Source organism: Zingiber officinale, chromosome 6A (assembly GCF_018446385.1).
Source record: "Zingiber officinale cultivar Zhangliang chromosome 6A, Zo_v1.1, whole genome shotgun sequence".
Lineage (NCBI taxonomy): Eukaryota > Viridiplantae > Streptophyta > Magnoliopsida > Zingiberales > Zingiberaceae > Zingiber > Zingiber officinale.
Window position 1 is genome coordinate 134570015 of NC_055997.1, and position 24552 is coordinate 134594566.

Sequence of the window (24552 nt, forward strand, 5' to 3'; positions counted from 1 at the left end):
ATGCATTAATTTCTTGCCTATTAGAAGGGGCATCTAAAGAAAAAGAATAGTGAGGAAACATTCTTAAATAAAATTAGTGAGGTCAATGCTCCCTAAGTCCCTATACTTGGAAGGAATGAACTAAGAAAAATGTCGACAACTCGCTTTGAGTCGAATTCTCCTTAGTGGGGGACAATAATGCACTAAAGATTGTTAAAATACTGTTTAAATTTATTGAAAATCTTCAAAAATGTCCTAAGTCATTAAAATTTTTGTAATTTTTTATATTTTTAAAGGTTATTTAGTTTTTTTAAATGTTAATTAGGATTTTTATTGGGATAAACTGAGTCACTCTTTTAGGAAGAATGAACATTACTTTCAAGTTATAAAAAGAGGTTAGAATCTTATATTAGAACTTTTTCTAGTTAATAAATAAATCCCATTTCAATTCAATGTAGGATGGTTATCATTATTCGCTCTATAAATTTTGTCTCCATGTTTGTGTCACATATAAAAAAATCTACCAATGTCAGTCATAAGCCTGAATAAAAAAAAACGAGGGTTGCACATTAAATTGACAGTCAACGTGTAATGGATCCATCAAACTATTGTGCTAATGCTATGTTGTTCCCTGAACTGTAACATCTTCGCAAGGACCATTAAATCTCCATGAGAACTTGGGTATATTGTTAAATATACTAGAGTCTCACCAATGTTTAAAATCTCAACTTGTGCCGAGGTTTTGGTCCTAGACCGAAACGATACGATTTCGGTACCGTATTGTGTCGTGCTGATGTGATTTCGATATTTTTAATTAATATATATAATAATTATTAAAAAATATATTTATTGTGTATAATTTAAAATTAAATTGTATATTGATTTGGTACATGTTCTCAATTACTAACTTAATATTGTTAGGCAAAAACAAGTAAATTTATATATTATAATTATATTATATATACTTACAGTGTGTATATATATATATACATTGAATTAATACGTTTTATAAATAGTTTATATAACACTAATGTAATGACTATAACAATAAGAAATATAACAATAATTATAACATCTAAATTTATATTTTAGTTAAATATAACAATTTTAATTAAAACTGTTATATTGTAATTTTTTTTAATAAACCCTATTCCTTTCTCGCGATCCTGCTTCTCTTGACGACTCTACTTTTTTCCAACTCCGCCGCCTCCTTCCTCGGCTCAATCTTGCTACCTTTTCATCAACCGCCAGCATCTCACCTCTCCTCAAATTGAAAATTTACTATCGTACCTGGTTATGTGACGATTCCTCGTCGTCTTGCCGCTATTGATCTCTCGCCGCTGACCTAATCTCTCATCAATCGCATTCGTTGATGCTTCCAGGTAAATCTTCTCACGCGTGTTGTGCTAGTAGGATGTAGATCCCATGGCAGAACGGTAAAATCATCCGTTCGGACGGCACGGTATTTCAAATCGTGATTCTCACGCCATAGGCTTACTAAAAACAAATATTATAGGACAATAGTGTTGGTGTGGGAAGCATCCGACGATCGAACCTGTATTTTGATTATGTCAAAGGTTCAAAGTTAAATTATTTTGTTATCTAAAATGCTTGAATGAGTTTGCAGGAAAGTCCTAAATGTACTTAGGCAAAAGTCCTAGCTGCGGTTAGGTAGGTGGAAAACCCTAGGGGATGGTAACCCTAAGTCCTACGGGGTGGTAAGCCTATGTGAAGAAAAGTCCTAGCTACGGTTAGGCAAAGGGAAAACCCTAGGGGCGGTAACCCTAGGCGGAAAGTCTTGGCGGGTCGAGAGCTTCGGGCAAAATCCTAGGGGGTGGTAACCCTAGGTTGAAATCCTGGTGTCGCGAACCGGGTGAAAGTCTGGGCGGGTCGTGGAGCGGACATCCAGCATAAAGACCGGAAACTTCGAGCGTTGAGCAAAAGTCCAGTTGGTCTGGAGGATTAACTGGCAACAGGTAATCTCTCCTGAGTGGAGTAGGTGAGGATGCGTTCCCCGGTGAGGGAACAGTAGGCGTCGATTCGACCTAGGGTTTTCGGTCGGAAATCCGAAGTCAAAATCGGACAGTCCGGTGACTGTCAGACATTTATGTTTATGTTATTATTATGTGCTAAGTTTGTGTTGCAGGGTATGCTTGGTATTTTGGGACTAACATATCTTGCAGGGACAAAAGAACAAGTTTTGCCTCGGATGAACAATACCCGAGGCGCCCTCCATAAAGCTTGGAGGCGCCTCGGGTGCAAGAGTTGGAGAGCGTGCGCAGCAAAGCTGGAGGCGCCCTCATGGAGTGTTGAGGCGCCTCGGATGGCCTTGAAGGTGCCCTCCATAGCATTGGAGGCGCCCTCAGGTGGATAGGCTGCGAAGGAGTCAAAGCTCATCCACGATGTGGATCCGCCGAGGATGGAGGCGCCCTCAAGGGCATTAAAGACGCCCTCAACGGCTTATATAAGCCTCTCTCGACCAGCAGTCTGTAACAACACAGTTTTGGCAATCCTTCTTCAGCGCACTGCTAACGAGATGATCCGGCTGAGCTACAACAAGACCCCGACAACCCGAAGCTGCAAAGTTTCAATTCATTGTTGTCGGTATAGCTTTTTCAGTACAGTTTTGTAATAATCTCTTGTAATCTTTTGCGTGATTATAGTTGTTGCCCAAAGTAAACGTTCAACGAGCGTGGGCCTTGGAGTAGGAGTCGTCACAGGCTTCAAACCAAGTAAATCCCTGTGTTTGCTTGTCTCTGTGTTTTAATTTCCGCTGCGTTATTCTAAGATTTCCGAAACGAAAAGTGAAAGCCACGAGCGTTATTCACCCCCCCCCCCCTCCTTCTAGCGCTTTTTGATCCAACAAATAGTTGTCTAAGATTTGGAACATGGAATCTAGGAATGCTCACCAGTAAAGTCATGGTAGAAATAGATACGATGATTAGGAGAAGAATTGATATTTTATGTGTAAAAGAGAGAAGACAATGATGATAGAGAATTCAGATTTTAAGTTATGGTATACGGGCAGGAGTAAAACAAGAAATAGAGTAAGTATTTTTGTAGATAATTCGCTAAAAGATGAAATAGCAATAGCTAGAAACGGAGATAGGATTATAGCTCTAAAGATAGTGGCAGCGAAAGAAACTATTAATGTGATTAGCATATATGTATCTCAAGAAGAATTAGATAAAAACATCAAATCCAAGTTTGTTTTGGGATGACAAGTATTACAAAACATTCCGTCAGCCGAAATAATTTTAATAGAAGATCTAAATGGGCATGTCAAAGTCAAAAATAAGTATGATAAGGTGCATGGGGTTATAGGTTTGGAACAAGAATGAAAAAGAGATAATTATATTGGATTTTGTGATAGCATATGACCTTATATTAGTAAATATGTTTTTAAAGAAAAAAAACACTTGATCACGTTCAAAAGTGGGAATAATAAGTCGCAAATTAACTTTCTATTGGTTAGGAAAAAAAAAGATTTGTAAAGATTGTAAGGTTATCCCGGGAGAAAACTTAACTACCCAACATTTGTTAGTAGTGTTGGATATGCGCCTCAAGAATAATCTCAATAAAAGGCAAATGTGCACAACTCCTAAAATTAAATAATGGAAGTTAAAAATGAGGAAACAAAACATATTTAAGGAGACGGTAAGATATCAAGTATTCGGAGAAATACACGGTGACTCAAATACGACATGGGATAAGATGACATTAAAGTTGAAAATAGTAATCAATAGTATACTTGATGAGTCAACAGGATGTGCACCCTATAAGGTATTATACCACTTCTAAGAATGAGAAAATTTTTTAAAAGTATAAGTATCCAAGAAAAATACTAAGAAAGTAGTGAATGAAGTAAAAAATAAAACCTATGAACGCTTATATCGAAAATTGGATACAAAAGAAGGGGCAAGGGATATCTATAGAATAGCTAAAGCGAGAGAGAAAGATGAGAGATTTTATCCAAATAAAATGCATTAAAGATGAATGCAATATGTACTATTAAATAATACGAAATAGCGATGAGAGACGTATTTTCACCAACTTTTTAATAATAGTTAGGTGAACAACTTAACATAGGTAATTTAAATAGATGAAATGAGTATAAAAATTTAAATTTGTATCGTAGAATTTAAATTTCATAAGTAGAACAAGCTTTAAATGGGATACAAAATAAAAAAGTAATTGGACTTGATGAATTTCCGTAGAGGTACAGAAGTACCTAGGAAAATAAGATATTGAATAGCTTACAAAGTTATTCAAATTTGATATTGAAAATAAAAAGAATGCCTAAAAAGTGGAGAGTAGAGACTATAGTTCCTTTTTTTTTACTTTTTTTTTAGTTGGCAAGTAATTTTGATTAATTTAAAGTGATTTTAATGAAGTTTAAATAATTTTGATCATGTTATAATAAACAAAGGAGACGTAAAAATTGTGCATATTATAAGGATATTAAATTAATGAGTCGTACAATAAAACTTTGGGAAAGAGTAACAAAAAAAAAGACTAAAGAAGGAGACTACGATAATTGAAAATCAATTTAAATTTATGCTTGGAAGGTCGACGATAAAAATTATAAATCTTCTCGGGCAACTAATTGAAAAATATCAGGAACAGATTAAAGACTTATGGATGGTATTCGTCGACCTGGAAAAAAACTTATGATAGAATCTCATGGAAAATTATATAGATAATTCTAGAAAAGAGAGATATTATCATAACTTATTGAACTAATTAAAGATAAATATGAGGATGTCATGGCAAGAGTATAGACATAATATATGGAATTTAAGTTTAATAATATTAGATATAATGAGATAATTGTTAAGATAAAATATAACGAGTTGTCTTAACTAAAAGTTTTAAGTATTTAAGATCATTTTTTCAAAAATAATAGAAAGATTGAGAGAAATGTCTTAGATAGAATACAAGCAGGATGGTTGAAATAGAGAAGAGCGTCAGGTGTTCTTTGTGATCGTAAAGTACCTTTAAGATTAAAAGGAAAATGTTACAAAGGCGATTAGACTAACCTGCTATGTTATATGGAATTGTTGGGTTATGACTCAAGCACATAGGCAGAAGATGCAAATTACAGAGATATGTTAAAGTGGATGTGAAGGCATACAAGGATCAATAAGAGAAGAAATGAAAATATTAAAGTGTCGGGTTGCACCTATTAAAGAAAAACTATAGGAGATTTAAAATGGTACAGACATTTACATAAACGACCAATAGTTACTCTAGTTAGGCGATGTGAAACGATGATAAATTGGCACATCAAACGAGGAAGACCAAAAAAAACTTGATTAACAATAATAACATAATATAAAATTAATTTAAATATAAAATATAAATGATATATAGTAGGAGATAGAGTTTAATAGAGTAAAAGGATCCATATAGTCGACCCACCAAGTGGGATAAGGATTGGTTGTTGTTGTTTGTGTCACATATAAAGGTTTGAATTTAGTGTTATGCCATTTGTTTTAAAAGGAAAAAATAAGAGAAAATAACAAACTTTACCTTTATTTTGTCATTTTCAAGATATAAAGTGATAAACTAGTCTTTGCATAACGTTTTCCCATTTTCCATGCCTTCACCATCCATTTTTGGATGGACAATAGTTGAAACAAGTTCTAGATTCCTCCCTTTCTTCCCCTTTTTCTTCTTTTACCCAAGTAGACAAAGTAATCTAACTACTTTCTCCATGCTTTTCCTTCTATTTTGGCTTCCTTCTCCTCAAGAAGACACAATCTTAAACAGACCCTATCAGATAGAATCATACCACATGGAAATAAAAGTTGTTGCATCACAAACAAGACCACAACTAGGCACAAATGTTGCTCATACCAGCATGCATAGATGTCAATATAATGTCAAAAGAGAAATGCTCCATCATTGCAACAAAACAAAAGTTACCTCTTTGGTCGAACACGATCCTCTTCATAATCCATCATTCCTCCAGATTCAGAAAAGCTCTCTTCGTGTCCTCGCAAGTCCAAGTCAACCTGGAGTTTGACTTCTGCCACCAAGTAAGATACATCGACCAACATTTCCATATTACTAGAATATAGTTTTTAAAAGTTTTGAATTTTGATTTAGTTGTATCATAGTGTATACGGTCATAAACACAATTTAATCATACAAAACATAACTGAATTTAGATTGAAACATGTGTTGATAGGCAACATAAGCAAGCTATATTTACTTTACATGTATAATTTATTATGTATATCAATAAACATGGGGGCAAACATTTTTGAACTTGTTCATAAACCATCGAGCTCACCTTGAGGGATTTCTTCACCTCTTCTACCTTGTCTACAATTTCCTTCCTATGTATCTTGTTTGCCTCACTCATTGTATCAGCCCACTTGATTTTCTCTTGGATCATGTGGAGCAAACTATCTGAAGTGCCCAACCTGTAGAAATATCATATAGAATTATGTAAACCTAGTGCAAAAAAAGGTCTAAGCACGCTATAGGCTCCTAGCTAAAAAAAGGCAACTATTGCTGGATGTTAACTGAAAAACTACTCGATTTTCCAAAAAAAAAAAAATCAAGCAAAAGTCCAGCAGAATGAAACTATGAATCTGAATGCTACACTCTGTTATTGGTGAACTTCAAAATTCAAATAATCTGTATGTCAAATAACAACCACAAAGATGTCACACAGTTAAAGGAATTTGACAGCATGTATATGATCTGCACTTTCATAAGGGGATACAACTAATCTTACCTAAATTTGTAGTGTTCTAAATATATAAAATTTTGCAAGCAACAAAAAAGTACCCCAAAAGGCCATAACCAAGGAAATTCAACTCGGAGTGCCTACATGATGAATTAAATGCATTCTGAAAAACCAGAAACCTATTTGCTAGTGAAACTACGAATAAATAGAAGTGAATCAGTTATATCATTTTTAACCTTTAGGTCAAATTTTTTTTAGTTACTGGCCTTGGAGACTAGGACAGACGTAGGAAGGACAGAAAGAAAAGTTACATTAGGCTAAAATGGCACCACCCCAAAGCAGCAGATATGGTTAGAAAGTCCACCTTAGAAGATGTAGCACTTCAAATTTACAAGAAACTAAGTTGGTGATAAGCAAAATATACAAATAAGTAATTATGGATATAAATTTTGGTATTTGAAGTCTAAATATAGAATGGAAAGAAATTATCATGGATGAAACCATAAGTGTGCGAACATGAAGGTATGAAACAAGATTACGTCGGTAAAAAGAGTAAGAAAACAAAAAGTGAATGCTACATTTATGCGTGTTCATAAATTCACAAAACAGAATCCTAAATTACACAAAAATTGAAATTTTTATGTTTCTCTTTTAGGTAAAATGGGTCGGGTACGGACTTGTTTTCCTTCTTTTGGTGAAGCATATTCAACATAATTGATATCAAATCACAAACCGACCCATCTTCAAATCCATCATAATCATCAAGTTGTGCGAGCATCAACAACAAGGACTTTTTATTACTCCATTTAACTCAAGGTTATATTGCTAGTCTGGTATATTCTAATAAATTAGATCAGTTTTTAGTTTTTACAACATTAACTAGTTTTTCTGCTTTTATGTTCAACTTCAATTAATTCAACTGATACAATATTTAAATCTTTGCCCTTGACACAAGTCCATATCATCTGGACTTATTTTTGCATTTTAAATTATATTGAAAATAACTCAAATTTCACCTTGATAATAGCACTTTTTATTTTATCTTTCTTAGAAACCTCAAATTCATCATAATATTTTCATCTCTATTACATTATTTTTCCACATTTCTTAAGTCCCAATACTCTAATTTAAGTATGAGGGGGCACACCACAATCATATATTTTTCTCATACATATCTATGGAGCAAACAGCAACAGAAGTCACATCCCATTTCAACCAACTTCTCTTTGTCCTATTTATTAATATCTTCATCAATATCTTTTTTGTTAATAGTATATTCAAGATATCTACTATTCATTTATCTCATCTATTCCCTCAATTCATTTTTTCTTAATAAAATAAATTTCCTATAATTCAATTTTAGTAACATTTACACTCATCTATTAACAGTATACTGTTGGCAAATAACATACATCAAAGCAGATCCTTCTTAACCTACAGACAAACAAAAAACATGTCACGCTCCTAATAACAACTCTAGTACACTTACCAAATTATTGTATGTATCTCTGGTCACATGAACGTTATTACTAACTAAATATTCCTTTCTTATCTTGAATCCACTGAAATAATGTTTATAAGGATACTATCACAATAAAATGTTCACTATTACAATCACCAAAGAAAAAAGTGAGGAAGATTTGCATTTTTATTGACTTCTTAAATATCATAGTATAGCCGACATTGTTAGTGCTAGAGTATGACTAATTTTACTGTATGCTGCTCACATTCATCCTTGACTTCCACAATTGTAGCGGATGAATCAAACAGTTATTTTTATGTAATATTAGAATTTGATTTTCATTATAAGTGCAAATTTTTAAGGATTAATTTTTGTACGATATACTTGGGAGATTAGGTTTTTAAGGAAGTATTTAAATTGGAAATCCTTTAATTTTGGGGTTGTTAAAAAGTTTTGTTATGTTTTGATTTAGAGGGTAGAAGAATTCTATGTAGGTTTAATTAGCTTGTGTATTTCCTAATTTACATTTGTTATTTCGTAGTTTGTTAATATGGATCTATCAATTGAATTAAAATTCCTAGTTTTCTTTCTCTGTATGAGATAACTATACCTTTCAATTTCATCTCATTTCTGTGACAGTCTTGGTTCGATTTTAGTGTTGCAACATATAAATGATAGCATACGCAATTGGCAAAATCTTTAATTTATTAGTTATGCAAAGGATAGAATAAGATCCTCCACAGAGAGTTATGTTAATCAATGAGCAGAATCAACTCTAATGTCATGCTTTGGTTGAGGGAATGGAAAGGTGGAACATTACTTACTTTCCCTGGATTCCTATAAGAGAAATGGTAGGGGAGAGAGAGAGAGAGAGAGAGATCTTTCTCCCACTTCCTCTCAAATCTCTACCACCCAAATCAACTTAGAAAGGGCAGAGAATGGCTTGTAATAGAGTTTCCTTGCTATCAGGGAGAAGTTTTAAATAGTTTCCTTACTATCAAGGAGAAGAATGACACATGAACTGAACTCAACTGCTGTTAGTGAAGTGAAAATGTTAAGGACTGATTAAAAAAAAATAGATGAACTAAATCATTGAACACGAAACGAGGGCAGAATTAAAATCGGATTGGGTTCGAACTAAATCCAACAAGTAGGCGCAGAGATAAGAATTATGTTGGTTCAAATCGGAATCGATTTAGACTTGATTTGGTCAAATTACAGCCGAACCAAGTTTAATGGATTAACTGGTTAGTTCGGTCGGTTTAAAATGAATTAGGATATTTTTGACGAAACCTTCTCTTTCCTCTTTTTCTCTCCTCTTTTCTATCCATCGCCTCACGCACCGCCGGCCCTCTTCCACGCGTTGGCAACTCCACCCGACACACCCCCCTATCTTCTTTTTCTTCTCCCCCATCTCTTCCTCTCCTTCTTCAACGGCAACTAGGGCTATAAATGAGCTAAGCGTTCGTGAACAAGCTTGGTGTTCGGCTTAGTAAGAGCTTGTTTATGTTTGTTCAATATACACAAGAATAATTAAACAAACAAGCTTGAACAATTTGTTAAACTAAACAAACAAGCTTGAACACATATGTGTTTAGCTCGATGACGTTTGTGAACAACGTTCGCGAACAATGTTCGTAACAACGTTCGTGAACAATGTTCACGAACCATATTCATTAATAAACTCTTTTCAATATGCTAAATAAATAATAAAATGAAATAAAATAAACAAATAAGTTTAAATTATCAAACTCAATAACCAATCAAACAACTAAAAGTTTCAAACAATCAAACAAGCTTGAATTGAGAGCTCGATAACATCTAAACGAACCAAGCTCAAGCCAAGCTTGAATTGAGAGCTCGATAACATCTAAACGAACAAAGCTCAAGTCAAGCTTCAAACAAGCTCAAGATCATAAAAAATAAACCAAGCGAAGCTTGAACAATCATTTCAAAAATTTGGTTCATTTTAAGCTCGACTCGGCTCGGTTACCTTATCAAACAAGCTTGAACACCCCAAAGCTCGGCTCGGCTCGGCTCGTTTACAGCCCCGTCGGCAACAAACACTGCAGCCCTTCCTCCCGATTCTTTTGTTGCTTTCCAGCCAGCCACAGCAACCTTCATTTTTCCTTTCCTTGCTGCAGCTCAGCAGCAGCCGTCAGAGCTAGCCGAGGCCATCGGGAAAGAGGAGAAAGGCTCTCCTCCCTTCCCTTGTTCTAAGGTGCAGTCCTCTTCCAACTGCATCAAGAATTATCTCTTTTCAATCTTCTTCTGACCGGCCAACAGAGCAACAGGTTTTACTTGTCATTTATTTTAGCAAGAGCAAAGACAGCAGTTTTCTTCTCTTCGTCTAGCAAGAGAAATCCAACTCCTCATCTTCTTCTTCCTTGTTCCAACCAACAGTAGCGAATATTGTTGTTGCTAATCATCGCAGCAAGCAATGCTATTTTCCCGCCACTGCTGCCGAAGCACCAAAGGCGAGAGCCGACAACATTCGTGTTGCCCAAACAAAGGGGAATCATAGTGTTTCCTTGTTTTTGAATCTTTTGGTATTCTCAGTCAAGGCGATTGTCATGTGTACAACGACTAGTGGAGGGTAAGAATTGATAAATAATTATTTCACGATATTGATAATTAATTAATTTGGACTAATTATGATTCATTGTATAGGTTTGATTGACTCGAACATTTCGTATCAATGAAACACCTCCAGTGTTTTATCAGTTAAAGGAATATTACAAGGTGCCTAGATCAAGATTTGGTCCATCTCGTGTTATTATGCTATTAGTTATCATTTTGATTATTTAGATTATTTTCATATGATACTTGTAGATACGAGTTCTAGAGGAGCACAGTGATCTGCTGACACTTTTTGCTATTTATAAAATTGGGTAAATTCTATCCTTTAACTAGTTGTACATTTCTTTGTGCATGAATAAATAAATTTAATGGATTATATATGTTAATATAACTGTTTCACAAATGGGATTAAAATCAGATTCACAAATAGCAAAATGGGTTAAAATAATTAAATCATTGAAAGGTAAATAATTGATGTTATTTCATGTCCACATGTGGGTTTCATATGAGGATTAAAATGGAAAAGGTTGTTTTAAAAATTAAATGAATGTTTTGAATTACTCTTCCGTTATACTTGTCTTTAGTTTTGCTTGACCTTCCATATTGTTGGAGCACAAGATGAAGCCATCACCTTATAGGCCCCTCCAGCCCAATCTCATACTCTCTGGAAGGGGATAAATCACACGGGGTGGCATTTGCCCTAGCGCGACGGCCCTTTGCATGGGGGAGGTCAAGCACCAGCAAGACATTTTGCACCCAAGAGTTGACCCTAAGACCTATTCGAGCAACCACCCATACAGATACCAACTGTGTCAATCCATGGGGACTTGACCTTCCATATTGTTGATACTTGTAGACCTTATTGATGATACCTAGATTAATTAACATTATTCATATGAACAAATTAACTTGGATTGGTCGTTTAGACTAACCGATAAGATGTGGATTTAAAATTTAACAATTGTGATAAATGGAGAAAATGGAATACTAAAAGTGAAAACTCTAAGTCTAGCCTTATACCAGAGTATTTGACCGCACATATGAGTTGTAGTGGCGTGAGTAGCTCGCGATCGATATTTATTTGTGCAATGGTGCTTTATTGTCATAGTCCGCCGGTGAGGGCTTTTAGCCCGTACGTGAGAAGACGTATGACATTATTACACACTGAGGATACGGGCTCCAATGATTCACTTCTTAGTTGATTTTTCAGATTTAGACCATTGATATATATACATGTGGACACACATGATTTGTAATATTTATTCATGTTGAGATTATATTTTTGATGACCTCTATACCTATTGATTAAGTAATAAGAATTGAGAATTTATCTTAATTGATTATAACAAATGATGATAATTCTAAATTCCAACATACAAATGTTAGATGATTAGGAATATACATTTATGTATAAATTGAGAACTTAAAATTGTAATAAGAAATTGTGTTTCCTTGACCTCTTAAATAAGCTTAAATTCCTAATTACCCACTTAGCAAGTTGTGCTTATTGTCTGCTTCCCTTGGCCTCCAATTTTGCAAGCACGGACACGTTTTTGATATTATAGTTGGTTTCAGCTTTACATAGAGTTGCTTAGAGATCATGACCGACTGATTCTTGGTTAGCTTATTTTTGTTTCATTGTATTTACGTTTTGTTTCATATGTTGTTTTATCCGTACAGTTTCATTGTATACGAAGCAAATGACATATATATAAATTTGATGAATTTCGTAGTTTTCCTGTTATATGATTCCTAGGTCTCTTTTATTATACTGTCACTAAGTGAGTATCACCCGATGTGCGGGAATTACACCCTCAGGAGTGCTTACTCTAAAGGAGAAGTTTCTAATAAGAATGCAAACAGTCACAGCAAATATGAGTGTCACATAAAAATGCCCCAATATTTACCAGTAAGACAAAGCAAATAGCACCTTTCCCATAATGAAAAGATTATTGGGATTATTCTCAAATAGAAAACCAGAAATTATCCATATTTATAAAATAATCAAGGAAATTACCAGCTACTCAACGTATGGATCATGTTGTCAAGTTGTTCAGGTCTAAGGTCCCTTCCAGTAGCAAATTGCACCTATAGCACAAAATATAAAAGAAGAAATAAAAAGACCATAGGTATTTGTTTCAACTTAAAAAAATCAGGAAAGGAAAAGTGTCCAACCTCAAAGCATCTTCTCAAGTGATCAAGTTTTCCCCGTGCAATACCCTTCATGAATCACAAAATTGCATGAGCACATTAATTAACATCATCACGTTAGCATCTTCTAAAATCTTCATTAACCTAGGGTAATTAAGTGCTCCTTCCAACATACATGGTAGATTCCATGAATGGTAAAGTTAAAAGCTGTTAGGCAGCTTTTAATGGTTGACAAACATAAATAAAAGCTTTAAGAAGAATGCTTGAAGATTTAAATGATTGGCATAGACTAATAAAAGTTGAAAGTTGGAGAGCATTGTCTCTTAGTGATTAATAAGAAGAAAAAAAAGTATGAGATGCATATATATTTTTATTCAATCAACATATTATGCAAAAACTTACCGCATACATGCATTCACTTATAAGGAAGTCTTCTAACTCCCTCACATTTGAGACATCTAGTTCTTCCATGAGTTGATCATAAGGCAATACCTAACAACCACCAGACTAGTTCAATCAATTAATAATGCAAGTGGATAAATTAATCGAGGATAAGATGGTAATCAAGCAACTAAAAAATAACATACTCCAAAGACATGTCTCCAAGCCTAGAAAAGATCAGTGGCACCAAAAGAAGATATAGAAGACCTCAAGAATTTGAAAATGTTTGTCACCAAGCCTTGTAAGCATCTAACACTTGTCACAGTGGTTTCAAGTGTCAATTGGTATCAGTCGTGGATCCAACCTTGGACAATAATGCTGCTCAGTAAGGTTAAAGGTCACTGTGCAACACGTACCAACACAATTTTGGCGACACTGACTGAGAGAGACCTATCTTGACTTATCTCAGCTAGTTAAGAAAGAACCCAACCAAGACAAGAAGATTCTCTTTGATCATAGAGACAGAAAAACGATAAAGAGAGGGAAGGGAAAGAAGGGAAGCACCAGGAGAAACAAAGAGCATGGATGATGGATGACAACTGAGTTGAAGTAGATATGTAATAATTTCTTGTAATTGTGCTTGTTTCATTTCCAATTATGTTACTTGAAGTCCAAATTCAGGGGTTAGCCAAGTACATTAATGGGCACAATGGAAAACTTGTTTTAGTACTGGATTTCCTAGGAGCGTTATTTATTCTTGCTCTTGGAAAATTATGTGGCTGATCTCACTAGGATGCTACAAAAACCAATGGTCTCATCCAATACGTGATACTCATCTTATCATTAGTACTTTATAATAATTAATTGAGAATATTATAATATTTTTGTAACCTGTTGCTTCAAAATTTTAATTGAATTGACTGTTTAATTGCTAGAAGCTTATATTTATAAACAAACAAGCTAAGTGAAAAAGAATGATGGAATAAAGGGATCGCAACAAGCTTTGAAGCATGAAAAGAAGCACTGGGTATTATATGATACTAAATCTATGTCATTGGGATTAGAATACTTCAAATCTTGCTTGTCACTGCCTAGACTATTGATGACATGGTATAACTCAACAATCCACATTATTTTTCATTTTGCATATCCAATTGAACCCAAAAAAAATGCTAGAAGACTTTAAAAAGCATTTTGCAAGCAACATGTTGTGTGTGATAAAATCACCACAAAACACACAGTAGAAATTAAAGATGCATGTTCAAATGAAAAAATTGTCAAGAATTATTCAAAACAAAGTTATATTTATAAACCTGAAGTACATATACACAATCCATGATAGTTTGTCTGGAAATAAGATAGAAAACTGCAGAATTTGTTATAAATACAAGAGTTCTTGCACAGATTTATTAAAAATGAGCATTTGTGATAGATTTATTTTCAAAAATTTTTGCTAGATTTATCAATTACTCCTAAGTCAAAAAGATAAAAAGATTGAAAATTGTAGAAACCAGAAGTGACACCAGCAAAAAACTTGTAAAATTAACTGAAAGTGCAGTTATGATCATTTTATTACATGGGAGTAATTGCCCCCACTAAGAATATAGCAAGATAAAGGATGGACCATATCCACCTTTTCTGTCTCAATCAATGTCAACACAGTGAGTTGCTTCAACTTACGGACTTGATCAGGTAATAGAACTGGAAGGCAACCAACATTACCTGTAAGAAGGTCAATTTAACAAATTACCAGATATTTTTATGTTACAAATCAGTCATTAGATAAACATGGAAGCATGATTGTTGTTTAACCATTTTTACATGTAGAAGAGTTTCCATTAGACAGCCTATATTATCATTTTTTTCTCTAGTTAATAAATTTTTTTTTTCATTCCAAATGATTAAATGATAGATGTATCATGGTATTACAACCAATCTATAGGACTTATTCTTACTGATATTACAGTAGATATGAGGCAATAGTTCAAATAGCACATACTGGCATCTAACAAAAAGAAACTAGAGAAACACCACTCAATAAACTTAAATTGTTTTTGATTCCAAATGATTATGTGATTCATGTATAATGGCGTTACAACCAATCTTAAGGCCTATTCTTACTGATGGTTCAGTTGATGTGAGGCAGTAGTTTAAACCTCTGAATAGAACCACATCCTCATCTGAAGTTATTGAATAGAGGTTAGATGGAGAAATAAGCTCAATAAACAATAAAAAATCGTCAAAGTCACTGTAAAGAATGCAAATTTTTGTGGGGACAACGAAAGGGATGTGCTTTTCCAGGAAAAAGAAGGGCTTCAATAAGATGAACTACAAAAAGGATTATGCTACAAGAAAAGGAAGTTCTCTTCTATGATGCTTTTAAAGAGGAAATTCTGTTCCAATAAAACTAACAGCAACTAAAAGATCAAGATTAAGTGCTATCATTGTAGCAAACTTGATCATACAAGGAGGGATTGTATAGTCAAATTCAATGAAGCAAATGTTCCAAACTTAAGGTGGTTCCAAATAACTAAATAAATGTTTAGTGAAAGAGACAACAATGGTTGAGCCTTATCTTCTATCACTTTTAAAGATGACTAGATTGTTGATTCAGTATGTTGCCATCATCTCTAAATTCACAAGTTCTTATCATTATAAAGGTAATGATGTAATAATCACGATAAATAATATAAGAAAATGTGTCAGCATCCAATCTAGTGATTGTGACACCATCACTATACCATATTTAGATACCAAGAACAAAATTATTTTCCATGACTAATACAAAGGAGTTGACAGCTAATACAATGGAGTTGGCCATTATGTTCTTTTTAGTTCAAAAGATGTGAAACTTCAAAGCAATGTCAAGGAGGTGAAGAACATTGTTCACATCATTAATATTTCAAGGATTTGCATGTTATTCTGCATCAAATTCTTTATGTTGAGAAGGAGCGCAAATATGAGGATGCAAGTTTTTGGCATGGAAGGTCAATATAGACATGCTGAAGAAAATCTAGTCAGGGTCTTGCTTGTGAGATTCCAATTCTACGTTTAGTTATGATGGCATATGTGAAGGTTGTCAATATGAAAAAGCACATCGAAGCTCATTGGATCATTCTCTTTCAAGATGAAAGGCTCAATTGGATCTTATCAATAGTTATTTAATGGGTCCTATGCAAACATCTTTTATTCCAGCTCTCAGCATATGCTTTTATTTGTAGAGAATTTCACAAGATACATTAAGAAAATTTTGTGCAGAAGTAAGATATTTTCTCTAATGTATGTGAGGGTTGTCAATATGAAAAAGCACATCGAAGCTCATTGGATCATTCTCTTTCAAGATGAAAGGCTCAATTGAACCTTATCAATAGTTATTTAAGGGGTCCTATGCAAACATCTTCTATTCCAGCTCTCAGCATATGCTTTTATTTGTAGAGAATTTCACAAGATACACTAAGAACATTTTGTGGAGAAGTAAGATATTTTCTCTAATGTCGATAGTTCAAGATAATGATTGAAGATGTACTACAAAAAGAAGATAAGAAAGTTGAGCATCAATAATGGTGGCAAGTTCACTTTCAAGTTCTTATAATTTTGTGAAGAATGTATCATCAGAAGAGGTAACCTATGCATCACAACAAAGTGGTGTGACAGAGAGACTAATCATCATATGGAGACTTGAATGTGCAAAGAATTTATTAAATGAGCTATGGACAAAAGGTATGGCATAAACTAACTTATCTTATTAATAAAGGTCCTCTTAGTCCAATAAATATGGTCTCCTTCAAGCTTATTTTTGAGAGAAAAGTTGTGATCATTTCAACGTGCCAGCCTCTAAGCAAAGCAAGTTAAATTCAAAGGCCATGAAGTGTCTTCATTGGTTATCATGAAATAAAGAAAGTATAGAAGTGCAAGGATCTGAAACACAAAATTTGTTTCTAGAGATGTCTTCTAATTTCCCTCTCTCATGTTTTATTTTAAAGGAGGTTAGCGTAACCAATGAAAGTAATAACTCTCCAACATTGATGGTGGAATTGCCTTTGTCAAGCAGGGTTTCTATAGAATTGGAATCATACTCTTCACAATGTACCTCCTCATCAACGGAGATGGTGTAAAATGATAAGGGAGCAATCATGAACTTCAACTAATGTGTCTACTAATGAAAATGATAGCAGTGCCTTGAGAATAGCTAAAAGGCAAAGGGCTAAACTAGCTTACTATCGAGACGGTGATGCGGTAAGCGTTCATTCTTTTTTCTTTCATGGTCCTTTAAATGATCATAAGTCTGCTTGATTTGAAGTAGAGTGTCAAAGAATGGAAGGAGACCATGGGTGAGAAAATGAAAGCTCTCATTAACAATGAGACTTGAGATCCTCTACCAAAATCAAAGATCTAAAAAGCAAAGGAAGATGAAGTATAGACCGCTATAAAGCAAGACTTGTTGCAAGAGGATTTTCATAAAATATGGTAAAGACTAATAGGAGTCTTTTAGTCCTTGTTTAGTCGCATTGCTAAAATGACATCAATTTTACATATGGCGATTGTTTGGGGGCAAATATTGATTGGAAACTTTGGCCATTTAATTTAATAAATGTCTTCTTATATGGTGGGATAGACAAGGATGTTAAAGGCTAATCCAAATTATGTTAGCGACCTCAAAAACATCCTCTATGGGTTAAAGAGAGCACCTCAAGCATGGTATCATAAGATTGCTCAATATTTTACATTTTATGGCTATGTTTCTTCTCATCAGATCAAAATTTATCAAGGAAGAGACAAGATGATCTAAATATTTTTATCCTTCTATAAACAGATGTTATGATCATTATCGGTGATGATGAGAAGGATGTTTAAGCTTTGTGCTTGTTATCTCTGTAAATAGCCCATTGAACTCTATACCCAACCAACCAGGGAACTAATTCCCCAACCCTATCCACTCACACTCGCAATCACAATCTCATCTTCTTCCTCTCAGATGAGAACATAAGTCCTCATCCCCTCGAGGAGAGATTAGTAAGCACACGATCATATTTCCACTCCAACTTCTTCCTCTACCTGCCTTCTTCACAAGCTTATCCCCAAAAGTTATTATTTTTGTCAAATTTGCATTACGGTCTTCTCTCCCACTCAAGCGTCACCTCACTACGTACAACTAGCAGGAGGAGCAAGTGACCACCTCATCCATGCCCAATCCTTGAGGAAACTACCTCACACGATCCATCATGCACTGAAGATATGGTCAGTAGCCTCATATGATCATGCCCTTATTTTTTTCCCCCACATGGGATCAAGCATCCTCATTTTTTCTTTTGGACCGTGTCAGGCCCTTCTCCTCTGCAATTAGAGGCTTCTTATTTACTCTCTCGAGTTTCTTTAATTCATATGGTGGCAGAAAATCAATAAGGCCTACAGCAACTGTGATTGAGCAGCGAGTTTTGTTGGCTAGCTTTGGATTTCCTTCCGATACCTTGAAGCAGTAGGTGAGATCTTAGAATTCCTCCCCTTTATGCTCTCAATAATTAACCATTGTCTTAAATGTTCTTTCTGTTTGTGAGCAATAAATCATAGTAAGGCTCCAGGTTTAGTCAAAGTCCTGAATGGAGCAAACAGTGAGACGTCCTTAGGCAGTAAGTTGTGGTGGTTGCCATGGAAAGGTTGTTTTCCCTTCTAGGAGCTTTGGTGTCTCGAATCTCTATCTTTTGCAAAGGACAACAACTTTTTTGAGGAATTCTTGGGAATTTTTCTTCATGAATTCCATCTTGGTGAACTTCACTTGATCTAGGATCCTTTCCTTCATTGTTTGGAATCTTCCTCCATCAAATGGTTTTAAGGAAGAAAGGTTAATGGATGGGTTAACTTGTGGCCAACAGGATGATTTGCCTTAGTATTGGTTAATTCTTTTAAATCAACGTTATATGAAGCATTTTAAAGAAAGGTTTTAAGGAAGAAAATATATAGGGATAGCTTGTAAGAAAAAGAAATCAAAGAGTCACACTAACCTGACCTCTTTTACTATTTCAAATTTGTTTAGTTGTTGTCCTAAATGGACAGCAATATTTTGAGATTATTTTTGTTCCTAGGGTTCCTGGTGAGGCGTAATAGGGTCCGCTATCTAATGGAAACTTAGGTGATTCCTATGTTATTGTTGGATATCGTCAGCGTAGATCCAACAACCTAGGTCTGGTTAGTCAGCTCGATGATAAGTTGACAGCTCAAACTAGTGGAGCTCGATACGGCGACATCGATCATATCCCCTTGATATCTTTTTATATACCATTTTGGTTATCTGAGACACCGTTTCGAGTTATAGACATACTCTTTTTGGCATTGTCGTCATTGACTTAATCAAGTTATTCCTTCGAATATCAACACACCTCCTTCAGCTAAACTTATCCCTACAGATAAAAATTTTAAAGTCGAGGTAAAGGTAAGGTCTTCTTTCCTTAAAACGATATTGCTTTGCCCAAGTGCTTACGGTTTATTGGCAATCATCTCCCAAAATACAACGACCTACGATTCGAAATAGAAGCACTCCAAATTTTGAGTTCAAGCAAACTTTCAAAGTCTTAGAACTCTTTAGAGGGAGAGGGAGAGAGAACTTACAACTTGAGAATTGAGTGATTTGAGGCGAATGAGCGGAGTTCCTTTTATAGGTACGAAGAACTTCTCCCAAGAAATGAAAAATCACTTTTAAGGGGGTGAAAAGACATGGATGTGTTTATTTAATTAAAACATCATTAACTTAATTAATTTAATTAGGTTAACTATTTATTTATTTTTTATCATGCATGTATGCACAATTAATTAATTAATCAGCATATAATTGATTAATTAATCAATTAATTAACATATTGATTAATTAATTCGTAATAATTAATTGATTAATTTCTCCCAATTCGCAACTGCCTCTCATAAATTAATTCTGATTTCTTTACCCCAATGGTTTCACGAGGATTAACATTCATGCATACTAGAGTTAGCATTCATGTATTCGCATTAACTCAGCACATGTGTGAGATAATACTTCCATTGATTATTCCAAATCAACTCTTTATTATTCGAATAATCATAGAGATTAATTTCCCATTCACTGGAGACATTGGTTTACGATGATATACTCGCGAAATAATCATTCATATCCATATTCGATTTATTAGTTACAAAAATAAATTTTCCAACATATGAAGCTAATCACTTGGTTTTAAGAGCTATTGACTACTATACCAAAAGGGACAAACATATCAAGGGTGATCTTTTGAGTTTAGCGGTTCTAATGGTACACATTATGGCCCCATAATATACTAGTATAGTATTTCACTTAAAACACTGTGTTGTTATTATGATGTTGGCTTCTATAGGGTAGTGGGTAAGAGGATTTTGGGTTGTTAAAGGGGTCTGGTAGGATACCCAAATTCAATAGAGGGAGAATGTTTAACCTTGATTATCTTAACTGCTTTTGTTGTTCCTATACTTTGATCCTCTTTATGGCACTAATGATTTATTTTTTGCGTCTCTTACATCATCATAGTTAACCATGTGTCACATATTTGATTTATTTAGAATCATTATATAATCACATTATTGCTATTGGTTCTTGAAATAACATATATGCACATCTCACATGCTAACTTGATTCAAGCACATTAGCAGTTTATTTTATTATCAACTTTCACTAGCTCGTAGATTATCTCAAGGGAATTTGCTTATTGCCAACCATTTCACACTTGATTAGACATTGATGGGTGTGCAAGTTGTTATGGATTAGCAGCAACACAGTGTGCATATATGGAGTATCTCTCCTTTAGAGAATAGGGGAAAACATAAAGGTTCCATGCTCAATTTTGTTTGTGTTTTCAACATTTAATTTCACTATTGAAAATATAAAATTTGCTAAATTAATAAAATAATATGATATTAGCATGAAACATCATGTCGCTGCCTAATTTCCTACTCTTTAGCATCCCTACTTAGTATTTCCCTAGCTGACACCTCTTGTTATCTTGCCTCTATATTCACATTTGAGTACCATTACCATATGATAGATTGCTCTAAGACATGCTTTGTTGCTAAACTTTTCTAGAGACTTATTCATTGCTCATCAAGGATTTATCATTTGCTATATTTTTGCTTTATTTATTTAACTGTTTATTTTAGTAGTTAATTGATGCTTTATTTTTGTTTTAAGTTCTTCAATATATACTTAAATATTTTAGAATGAATAAAGTTCTTTTAGTCTTTGAATTACTTAATTGTGTTTATACACTTGTTTTCATACATTCAATGCTAGTCATTAGCTTCAGGTCGCATTATGTAGATGCATCGTATAATGCCTGAGCACATGGATTGACATCCAACACAAAGAATGTTGATGGAATTGTCATAGTGCCAAGTGAATTCCATCCCATTAATTGGAATTAGGAGCCATTGGGATAGATAGTGCTAGTTTTTTATTCAATTTGAGATGAAACGCATGGGAGCCCTAAATCCCTTTCTTGGTAAAGAATACAAAAGATCAAATGGCATTTTTGTGGGCAAACAAGTCTGTGTTAAAATTTATTACTTCTTTTATGATTTATCAGGCCAATCAATATTCTACTCCACTGGATGTAAACACAAGTTGAGGTGTCATGATGGTAAAGTCTTCCAATGGAAGTCTTATCTATTTGGGTTGAACTTAAGTTGGTTCATGCAATCTTCAAGCCGCATCTTAGTGCTACAAAGAGGATAGTGAAATATGTAAATTAATTCTGAATTTTGGCTTATTGTTTAAGAAGGGTAATCATCTAGTTTTACACGGGTATACCAATGCCAATTAGGTGGTGATTTGGATGATCAGAGGTCTACTTCAGATTATGTTTTAATATTTTATCCAGCATGTGTTTTTCATGTAACAAGAACCAAGATCCCAACCACCATTCTATCACCAAGGCAGACTACAAGGCTTTTTCATTTGTGACTCAATAATGTGTTTGGCTAAAGCAATTGGATGAGGAGGCTTACTCCAAGTTGACAAGCCCATCATTGTTCATTGTGATAAACAAAGTGCATTAATGTTAGCAACCAATACAGTATGTCATGCAATAACAAAATGAAATTGAGAATGAGCATCATTTCATTGGTGAAAAGGTGCTAGATGATGTTATTCAAGCATTGGAAGTGAGAGGCAAAGTTATGTGATGAATATTTTCACAAAGTCTCGCTCCAAAGGAATTTTTGGAGAATTTCAAGCTAAACTTGAACTTGTATCCAGAAATTCACTTTAAGGGGGGATATTAAATAATTAAAAAAGATTTTGATAGACATTTAATTTTTGTAATTATCTTTCAGACATTAATTAAGTCACCATGATAGATTCAGGCAATGTGTCTTGGCAAAGAGTCATCTACTAAAAGATACATGTCTATTCTAGGAGTCATATCTTAGAACCAAGAGTCACTTGTATCTATAAATAGGATAGGTTGCTAGGTCTTTTTGTATGCAAGCTTTACAATTGTACAAGTTCCACTCTAGTTAAGCCTTTGTAAATTTTCCATAGAAGGTGAGTAAAAACTTATCCTTTTCACTTGTTCCTTTGATAGTTCTCCTTCAACGAAGATTTGTCCAGAAAATTATTTATAAGGACCACTTATAATATTAAAAAAAAACTAACTATTGGAACTTGATCTATGGTAGACTGACTCGCTATTATATCTAATTACAGTTTTGAAAAATAATAAAACATAAGTAGGCATAAATATGATTATCTGCTGATGATAATTGATAAGTACATAACAGTAGCTACATTCCATATCGTTAAGACCTAGAAATCAGCAATACAAAACAAATAATCATTAATATAAGAGGTTGGTGCAAAATGGTTAACACAAGAGTTCAAAACTTTAAGATGCCTGAAAACCAAGTTGGAAAGCATCGCCTTAGCATAAAATTTTTTCATGTCAATCAATCCATTAGGAAAAAACGGCGAAATAAAAAGGAAAACGCAATAAGAAGATACAGAAGAAGAACGTTCAAGCTGACTCTTACGCTTGTAATCACTCCATGTACCATAGGCAAACAAACGAAGCACATCAAGAGACGATGAATATTGCGTTCCTTTCAGCTGCACGACCGATATTTAGTCTCAAAATAGGAAAAACGAAAAAAAGAAAAGAAAATTACACCAAAAAAGGGTAAGAAATGATACTTTGGCGAGGTTGGGGACGGAGAGAATTTCAGAGAAGGCGAAGAGAGAGGGGTGAGCAGTGGCCTCGAGGACGAGGGCAGCGAGGTTGGAAGCTGACGCATCGACGCTGGCGGCTTGCTTCACGAATTTATCGATGACCTCCGATTGCTTGCGCTCGATATCCATCGTCCCTCTCGACAGATAGATCAATCGGCTCGAGGTGTAGGGTTTGTTCAATTTGCCAGTTTCCCAGTTTTCAGTGTTTGAACAAAGCCTGGATTTCACAGGAAAATCGAACTCAATTGAATGGTGCGTTTGGATAAAATTATCGTGTGATTATCAAGATTATAAAAAATAAAACATAATTAAATATTATTTGATTCAACTTAAATAATATAATAAAAATTTATTTATTTAAAAATTTTAATAAATAATTTAATTTAATATTTTACTATATTATCCTTAATTATAAAATTAATCATATATATATATATATATATATATATATATTATTATTATTATTATTATTATTTAAACTCTAAGTTTTTTTATTTTTTTATTTTTTTCTTTTTTATGTTTTTAGGTGTTTTTTTATTTTTTTTTATTTCCTTTCGTTTTTTTATTTTGTCATTTTTTATTTTTAAAAAAAATAAAGTTTATTTTTACTTTTTTATTTTTTATGTTTTTTATTATTTTTCACGTTTTTTATTTTTTAAAAAAAATATATTTTTCTATTTTTTATGTTTTTTATTTTTTCCCCTTTTTTTGTTTTTTAAATTTTTTATGTTTTTTTACAATTTTTTATTTTTTTAAGTTTTTTTATTTTATTATTTTTTTTATTTTTTATCACATTTTTCTCTTATTCAAGGGTATTTTAGGTAAAAAAATTCCGTTAACTCCGGAATCAAGAAAAATCTCAATTTTTCGAGATTTTCCGATTTCAAGTTGCATGCTTCTTTTGTTGTCGTGTCGAACATGGAACATTAGTCGGGAATTATCGATTATCTAAATCAAATAAAATTTTAGTTGATAATTTTAAATGAATAATTAAAATTATCAAGAATAGTCCGAACCAAATACATTCTAAGTGATTTCAGAAAACTAATGGTGGTGATATTTTTTAGTTTTTTATTTTGT

General features: G+C 33.7%; 1 protein-coding gene across 4 annotated transcripts in view; it reads right to left on the reverse strand.

Moving 5' to 3' along the window:
• The window catches only part of LOC121998235 (COP9 signalosome complex subunit 7-like), a 32165-nt gene extending 8446 nt beyond the window's left edge, over positions 1-23719 (reverse strand). Inside the window, exons 1-8 of one of the 4 annotated variants that reach the window (XM_042553050.1) lie at positions 23437-23719; positions 23277-23352; positions 14887-14975; positions 13275-13364; positions 12897-12941; positions 12739-12809; positions 6278-6410; positions 5908-6010 (exon numbers count right to left, since the gene is read on the reverse strand). In XM_042553050.1, coding sequence (XP_042408984.1) covers positions 5942-6010; positions 6278-6410; positions 12739-12809; positions 12897-12941; positions 13275-13364; positions 14887-14975; positions 23277-23352; positions 23437-23601 — 738 coding nt within the window. In that variant the 5' untranslated portion in view covers positions 23602-23719 and the 3' untranslated portion in view covers positions 5908-5941. The remainder of the gene's footprint in view (positions 1-5907; positions 6011-6277; positions 6411-12738; positions 12810-12896; positions 12942-13274; positions 13365-14886; positions 14976-23276; positions 23353-23436) is intronic. The other 3 variants (XM_042553048.1, XM_042553049.1, XM_042553047.1) reach the window with 3 other exon arrangements.
• Positions 23720-24552: the final 833 nt, after the last annotated feature.